The sequence below is a fragment of the Actinia tenebrosa genome, unplaced genomic scaffold, assembly GCF_029948245.1.
Source record: "Actinia tenebrosa isolate PJP-AT-01 unplaced genomic scaffold, QUT_ActTen_1.0 PGA_scaffold4__44_contigs__length_22323623, whole genome shotgun sequence".
Classification (NCBI taxonomy): Eukaryota; Metazoa; Cnidaria; class Anthozoa; order Actiniaria; family Actiniidae; genus Actinia; species Actinia tenebrosa.
Window position 1 is genome coordinate 6,511,309 of NW_028292581.1, and position 9,078 is coordinate 6,520,386.

General features: G+C 35.2%; 1 protein-coding gene across 1 annotated transcript; it reads right to left on the reverse strand.

Annotated features, from left to right (window-relative positions):
• Positions 1 to 583: 583 nt before the first annotated feature.
• Positions 584 to 8,453, reverse strand: LOC116288085 (putative Bax inhibitor 1). Its single transcript, XM_031694819.2, has 10 exons — positions 8,246 to 8,453; positions 6,047 to 6,155; positions 5,075 to 5,165; positions 4,953 to 4,982; positions 4,072 to 4,120; positions 3,386 to 3,483; positions 2,872 to 2,951; positions 2,164 to 2,264; positions 1,565 to 1,637; positions 584 to 1,199 (listed from the first exon to the last, which is right to left on the reverse strand). The coding sequence occupies exons 1-10, from the start codon at positions 8,305 to 8,307 to the stop codon at positions 1,176 to 1,178; spliced, it is 717 nt and encodes a 238-aa protein (XP_031550679.1). The 5' UTR covers positions 8,308 to 8,453; the 3' UTR covers positions 584 to 1,175.
• Positions 8,454 to 9,078: the final 625 nt, after the last annotated feature.

The following is a 9,078-nucleotide window of genomic DNA, read 5'->3' on the forward strand; positions in this document are numbered from 1 at the left end:
AAATACCAAGTACAGACATCCCAAAAGATGTTTTTCACGAGTATTAAATAGCGAAATAGTGGAATCATATTGAGACTGTAAAAGGGCCAATTGCTATGTAATAGGACACGGCATATGAGGAGCACTGAACAATTTGTGACCTGTTTTTTCAAAGTTTGATTTCAGATAATCCCGGTTTGATCACCAAGGCAACCAGAAATCTTTCTTTAAGATTCACTCTTTGTTTGAACAAGTGACTCATATCATGTACAAAAACATATTGCTTTGGCTTGTAACAATGCAATGCATGCATTAGTTAGCTTTCAAGTACTTGGTTATATTAGGCAGTCCGTTCCTGACATACGACGTTCCAACACATTATAACTGTAGTTGGTTACACTAGAAAGTACATGACATTCAGTGATTCCAATAAAAATAAGTGCGCAACTCAACGCATTAGCTAACTGTAGTAAGTGTAACAAGTGCATCTCGCAGCACGACACATACCTAAAATTACACTGCAAATAGATTGGCTATTATGGGGGGTGAGGGTGGTGGTGGACGGGGGGGGGGGGGGGGGGGGGAATGAACAACACAAGAAATGGAATAAGAGACAGGGAGTATTTTGCTTTTCCTCCTACTCTGCCCCCACTTCGCTTAGCAAGTTAACAATGCTGCCCCAGGTTGATTGGGGTGAAATGGAATGTCAGTAGCGACAAAAGCGAGGGATGTTCTCACAAATCTACATAATGATCCAGAGGCCCTGTTAGTGCATACACACATACATCTATCTGCTATTTGATTAGTGACACCTTGACCATTTCACGGCCCACTGTCAATCATATAAGCACAATAGAGTGACTTTACATTGCACTTAGTCACTTATCATAAACTTCGTTTCATGGGCAAAATAAAATCACTCTAAGAGCTAAATATAGTTTAGATTCATGACATTTAGTTTCGAACACATTATTTTTGACTATAATGCACCCAATGAACACAAGAAAAAGTACTAATTACTGCCAAAATATTTACGAGTTTTGCACAAATCATTTAGCATTATTTAGTTTTAGTACTTTTTCATGGGGGTTTGCAGTGTACTTTCGACGGTTTAAAATTAATTCAAGACATTTAAATAATAGCTCAACAAGTTAGCAGCGGGTACATCTAATAGTGACATCGCAACAGTTGAAAGTTTAGTTTCTTCTCTTCTTGGACTCCTGGTAAGAGATCAAAGGAGTAGGATTTATTAGCAAAAATAGTAGGCTATGGATGTCAGCAGTCACCGGTAGCGGTAGCAGCAACAATATAACAAATCATCATCAGTAAAAAGACATCTACCATCACGAGAGTAAAAAGAACATTTTTCAGTAGCAGCAATAGCACGACAACAGCAGCGGCAGCTACAGCGACAACAACAAAACAGCAGCAGCAGCTACAGCACAACAAAGGCAGCAGCAGCAACAACAAGACAACAGCAGCAGCAACCACAACACAACAGCAGCAGCAGCAGAAGCAACAACAACTAGACAACAATGACAGCAAGAATAAACACTCTAAAATCAACAACAGAGGGACAGCTTACCTTGTTCTGCGCAAGAATGATCATGATTCGACGGAAAATGTTGATGAAATCCAAGAACAAGTCAAGAGAATGCCTTTGAAGGAGAAAAAATTATTTTATTTATTACAGATATTCTGAAATTGATTTGAAGTGGGAATAGTCCTAATAGGAGAAGACTGTTACCCCTGTTTTCATTGCTATGCACTGATTGGGACAACAGGTGCCACATGGAAATTGGGCAATAACCTGCCGATTCCCATGTATCTTCTCATGCTGCCGATGTACCATTGTCCTCTAATGATTTTTTTCATTGATGGTAGTGTATTGGCTGATTTCATGTTGCAATTGTAGTCTTGATCAGCAAATAGTAATAAAAATAGCCAGGTGTTAAAAGTCCCCCTTTTCCCTCAAGAATCCGCAAAGTCCTTGTTTTTCTTGGAGGGGTTTAGAATGAGTTTGAAGTACCTCCCCTCCCCCCATCTTTTCTCTCTGTCCCTGTCCAAGACAGGCAAAAGCCAACTTGACTGATTCTCCAGGGGAAGAAGCAACTGTAAATCAAAAACAGTCTAGTGGACGAGAGGCAGATTTGCATAGTTTGTTGGATATCGGATGCCACTCACCATACATAGTCTTTATCACCCTGGCGATGCTTCTCGACAATCAACTGGGTGTCATAGATAATAAAAACAGAGAACAACAACAGGCCACCATAGAGATGGATCTAAAAGAAAGACAGAACATCATCACTTTTTATACCATATACAATATACAATATAATGAACCAAAACTTACTGCAGTCTTCCATATCCTGCAAAGTCAGACATTCCAACAACTTGTTGTGAAATTGGTTTTTTCACTGCCACCAATCAAGAACATAAAAGGTACCGACTGATTATTTTTTGAATGACAGCAACCAAAAAATCAAATTTCAATATGCAGCTCCCAATTACCAAGTTCGCAGCATATTGAAAACCACAGTAAACTCAGATAGATAGATGGATAGATAGAAGCTTTTATTTAATGAGGGTTGCACGAAATAGCTAAAAGCTAATAAACTTGTGGCCCTCAATAACTCTACTCAAACAGCAGTGAGCAAGTGTGGATAAGTTGGTTAGTTACATGCATAATTAATGCTAGTGTGCATAATTATAAATGCAAGTATTTTCCAGGATATGTGAATAATGGCAATGAACAATGGTTTCAAGTCTAGGTTGAACTTGATGGACAAAAGAATCAAGTCCAGTCTCTACTTCAAACCATTGTTTCGTGGTCAGTCAAGCGAATTCGGGAAAGGTCTATTATCTAGAAACTATGACATAAAAAACTACCTGGTAAAAGAAGAAAGATCCAACAAAGAGGTTGATGAGGGAAAGCATGAAGAGCATCGTCAGTGCAGATCCAAGAATACCTTGTACAATAAAATAGCAAATAGCATTGGCAAACAAATGACAAATTATTAAACGTTGACATCAATAACAGCCTTCTAAAATTGAGAGTCCTTCTAAAAAAACGTTCATGTCTCCCAATTTTCTCCCTCTACCCCCCAACCCCTAATACATGAAATCTGTATAAACCTTATACATTAGGGTGCCTTAATTTTCCATTTCAGACCTGCATAAGTCCTTTCCATGAGAATAAGATTCTTCACATTTCATCCGTATTAATGTATCTTCTAACACATTACTGACAAACAAAGAAATGATTCTCAAGGGAATGAAAAGTGAACTAAGAGGGGGAAACAAAGAATAAGGTATATTTATTTTGCAATCAAGGGCATATTGTTACTGTATAGATAATTATTGTGTGTTAACATGTTTTGCATCTGGTATGATATTGACTTACCTCCAAGGTACAAGAAGCTTCTCTGTTTGGCATACAAGGCACTCAATGTGAAGCATCCAAAGATCAACGTTGTGGCAAAGAAGGCAGTAACAATAATGCTGAAAGTATCATAAATGGATAAGGTCTTCAGTTTGAGGATTTTGAACTGGACTCAAAATTTATGAGGACTATCAATGATCTTATTGATAAATTCCATTTTCTTATCAACCTGAATAAAAAAATCCAAAAAGTTGTTGCAAAATACATATACAAATGCTAAGAAGATAGAAGGGCAATGTTGCAACAGACAAGATAGCTAGGAAGCTTGAATTATGACAAACTATCTAAAATACATCAATGTATTTTGCTTTAGAAATTGAAATAATATCTTTTATATTTTCTGATTATTTGGAAAAAACACCGATGTACACCTTACCTTTTGTATATATACTGCCAAATAAATTGTTGTTGTCATTGTTATTGTTACATAAACATGTAAGTGTAGTCTAAATGTACTATATGTATGAAATGTGTAAAGGGTTATCCCAGGATTTCACCAATCATGCTCTACATCTTGCTATTTTCATGTGTTATGCACTCGTTTTAACCTGGATCAGGCATTGCTTGTAGCCCCTACTCCACTCTGTCTAAAACAACCAAAAAATATAAGACTGCTGTAGTAGTCCCATCAAAGAATTAATTAATACCTTGGATCAATCTCCATGATCCTATCCATCAGAGGACCAAGACACAAACCTGCAAAGGATTAAAAAAACGTCTTGTGAAATAACTACCAAAAAAATAGTATAACAATAACAAAGTTTCAAGAAAATAAAGAAAGTGAAATTTATGAACAATACACAGTCAATTCAAAAAGCTTTGCTGTTGACCAGCTCCAGTCTATGCTACTGCACCTAAAGGGAGTATGGTTAGAAATCACTGAAGTAGCTAAATATTAATCAAATTAAATTAAATGTTCCCGTTTACTGATATGATAATAATTGTGAACAACAACCCATCAAATATACATTTGAAAGGAATATAAAGGTCTCAGTGATTTCTGTCCATACTTTCTTTCAGTCAATATGCAATTCAAGATGGTTGCCACATCATCGAAGTAGTCAATTGTTTTTATAGTATTTTTAACACAAGTAAATATGATAAATATTGGAGACTAGAGTTGTTTTATTAAAATTTTATTTATTCCTGCAAGCAGCAAACAAGCATGTGCATGAATGCTATATTTATGCTATAATAAGAAGTAAATCGTAACCAATGAGCTCGCCAGATTTATTATATTCACTTGCGTGAAAAATACTGATAAAGCATGTTTTAATGCGCTTGGAATTGATTAATTAAACATGTAAACTTGTTTCCTTGAGCTAATATTTATCAGGGGGAAACAGGAGGTCTCAAGTTAGAATCCCGCCGGAGAACTATATTTTTCCAAATATATTTTTCCAAAAATATTAACTTGAAGAAACAAATTTACATCTTCAATTTAATTTAATAAATGTAACTGTTGTCTTTCATGTTTAAATTATTATTAAACCTATAAAAGATGAAGTTTTAAGGTAATAACACTCACCAGAACAAAATCCAAATCCCATAAGAATACCTAGAATAGAAAAAAAACATGTTGAAAATATAGTCATGTAAGCCATTTGAATTCATGTAGAGCTGTGTTGATACTTTTAATATTAAACTCACCAACTCTCTTTGTTTGATTTTTGCCATTATGCGGAGTAAATGCCAAAGCAATCAGGAGACCAAACAAGGCCACAGATGACAGGATTCCACCCTGGAAAGAATAAAAAGATTAGAATGCATGCTTGCGTGTCCCCAATATTATTTGGGTTTATGCATAATTAGTCAACCACAAAAAAGTGAGACCAGGATTTTCAGCTATTTTTACGTAGACATTGTACATAGAGGTATGTTAGGCCAAACAAAAAATAAGTGTGTTTCTTGTTGCATGAGAAAAATAATTGGGGTCAGTAAGCCGGATTTTTGTTTTACTGATACAACAGTGGAAATGAGCTTACTGGGAGCCCTGTGGTACATTTGGGAATGAAAAGAATATTAGAGTCGGCAAAAATCGGCAAGAAAATTAGGGTCGGTTGCTCAACAGGAAACACACTTATTTTTTTGTTTGGCCTTAGTATGAGGATATGGTCCAATCAGATAAGTGGGAAGTTGTTCATTGCAAGACCTAATGTCCACTTTTATAGGTTACTATTATTGGTCTAAATTTGCTGATCAAAACTCATTCTCTTTCATAGTTGACAAGTAAAGCATGCTAGTCTGCTACAGTGCTATCTATCAATGGCCTATAGTATATATACAACTGTTGTATCCTGGTTTTTAATTATTGCTGAATTGCCACAAGGGTTTTGCACTGAGTTTTCAAATTTTCCAATATCCATAAATATCCACAATTGAGTTGGATGTTGTAAATATTGTACTTTACCTTGTACAATGTATGTACATGTATGTACCACACAGTAGCAGTATTTGAATTTGTGGATGATCCCCTTCACTGGGCCCGAGCAATGATTGTAAAAAATATTATCTCAGTTGCACATAAACTATGAAAAAATTTATAATCATAATGATTTTAATAACCTAAAAATATATATATTATAAATATGTAAACTTGTGATAAATAAATAAATAAATCACCTTAAGGATGTCTGTGAAGAGGTGGATACCACTCCCAACTGCAGCAGAAAGCATCGTCAAGCACAGGCAGGAATATACATTCTTCAAATGCTGGCGGGTCTGATGATTACTAAATACAACAGATTGCAAATAACATTTAGTAACCTTTAGTAAAACATTACATACATATATGCAAAGTATTAATTCTAATATGAGTCTTTGGCTCATAGTACATATTGAATATAAATAAAGTTATCTACATGTATATGTACTGGATGCAAGTGATTATCACTTGTATTTACTTGTTTTCCATGTAACAAGTGAATAAGAAGAAAACCTAAACACCATGTATGTGTATGTAAATACATGTTTTTAAAGATGTAAACAATTCATAAATGTACCACACAAATTCACATGCATTTGATTGACAATAATACCTATTTCTAACTATCAAATCAGTAGTACACCCTCCCACTCAACTCTGGGATAACAGGTTAGATTTCTGGATTCAGCATCACATGTGAGTAGACTTTGTTGGGTCTCTCACTTGATTTCAGGGTTTTTCTCCAGGTTCTCCAGTTTTCCTCTCTCAACAAAAACCCAACATGCTTAATTCCAATTCTATCTGTTTGGGGAATTTTCTAGCAGTTTTTCCATCAACCAAGGATTTCCCAGCCACATAACAATGCTAATAACAAAACTACATGTATGGTAGACTTCTGTATTCATAAGTAAACATCACTGTTTTCTAAAGAGTCAAGTGAACAAATAAAACTAGATTAAAACTCTATATATTTTGCACCTGTTTTCTGTATTAAAAGAATATCATTTTTAGAAACTATTGAAAGAAGATAATTTGAATACAACGAATTTTACTTTCATTGTTTATAAAAATATTCTCATGCAATGAATTACATCTATTAGAGAAAGATGTTTCCTTATTTGTTTGATCAGTATTAAGAATTATTATAACTGAAGTTATATATGACAACGAAATTTCTGTTCTTTAGTCTCAATGATTTAATTCCAATTGAAAGTGGGATATGAAATGAAATGGTAAGAATGAAATATTGAATTAAATTTTGAAAGGAAGGAAGAAAGAAAGAAAGAAAGGAAGAAAAAAAGAAAGAAAGAAAGGAAGGAAGGAAGGGAAGGAGGGAGGGAGGGAGGGAGGGAGGGAGGAAGGAAGGAGGGAAGTACATGCAAGTAAGGAAGTGCAGTAAGTAAGTGAGTAAGAAAGACAGTGAAACAGAAAGATATTCTTATTAACAATCTTGTACCATAACTCTTTGAGCACAACAAAATATATTTATATTTAGCTTATCTGCATTTTTATTTTGAGTGGCTTTCAAGTCATATTCAGATCATCATCTTGTATATAACCTAACTAGATATCATTTTTAGAGCAATTTTGACAGAATTTCATTATATTCTCTTAGATACAAGGCAAACATATTTTAATCATTTCTAAATCTGCAGTTTAAAAACAAGATTTAAAAAAACTAAAGATGAATCTGCATAATTGGAATTCTCTGAAATGCTTCACTGCTCCAAAAAACCCCTATAAGGCTTGCACAAAATCTTATAACACAATATTATAATTTCACTATTCAAGCTAAATCAGTGTGTTTTGCTGGTTTTCCACTTGAAAAATTCGGGGAGAAATTAAAAGTTATGCAACTTTAATAACGACACAATTCGTGGAGATTCAAAATAGCAACTATATAAAGCTATATGTCTAGCCCTATAACCGTATGAAGGAATACTGAAGCGACGAAATTACATGTATTTGTGCTCAGAAAAAACGGCCGGCCTGATTGACATGATATCGAAAACGAAACCAGTTTTGAAGTTGAAGCAATTTCAATTTTAAAAAAGAACTTTTTCAATTTTAAATAGTATGTCGATGTGCAGATTATTAGGGAATAGTGAGGAAAAGGCAACCTTTGATACGCTCGATACGGTAGGTGAAATGTTATAAAAGCTTTCTTGTATAAAGCTCATATAAGCAAGCTAACGTACATGAATATAGTACAACATATAATAAACTAGTTCGTTCTAATGCATGAAGATAAACACCTTTTTTAGAACGAGGGAAACTCATTCTTGTGCTAAGTGCAAGCACCCTTCGACATAACAAAACAAAACCTTGGGGAAAGACGAAATAATTTATGTAGAGACATCGTTTATACGAAATGTCACCCCACTCACTTCACTTACATTTGTGAAAAATCCTTCAAGGCGTTGATAGAAATAGGTCTGTTGCCAAAAAACGAGTTCATGTTGACTCTGTAGAAGTAGTTCTTCTTTATGCTGACGGTCTTTGTGTTTAATATTCCAAATAAACTGCTGAAATTTGTTCAAAATTACACAACGAAAGCAAGAATAGCAAATGATGTCAACAAAGATGGCCGACCAGACGTGCGTCTTTCTTATTGGCCAATCGAACTATCCTCGCGTGAACATCGGAAGGGGTTCGGACTTTTGGAGGGAGGAACGCCTGGCTTTAACTGCCAAAGAGCCGGGTCTGTCGAAGACTATTTTGCAAAAATCTCTTATTGATAAAATGTATGGGCTTAGGGACCATTTATTATTCATTTCTAGGGGGGTCCGGTAAAGAGAAGAAGCTGCTTTATGATTTACAGAGGGGGAAGGGGGGGTTGGCTGGTCAAAAAATATACAAGACGCAAAGGGTGCCAGCCCAGCTCCCCCCTTTGCAATAGGAAATAAATGGTGCCTAACTATAGACCTCTTTACTTTGGTCGTAATGTTTTCCCATTTTAGACCACGTGTTATTAACTTGAGCATAACATTCTTAGTGTCATGTGCAACCGTTAAACTAAGTTATGGTAATCTAGGAAACGACACGTAGCTGATATGGGAAAGCATTACCCACGCTATTAAAAGAAAACTATTATTGCGTACACCTCTTCCTCTCCACTGCCCTTCACTGGAATAGAAGAGTATTCTTCCAAACAAGATGTAATCACCCAGTTAGAAACAGAAAATTAGAAACTGAAAGGTTTTTCATCAAAAGGCTTTCTCTTTTTTCC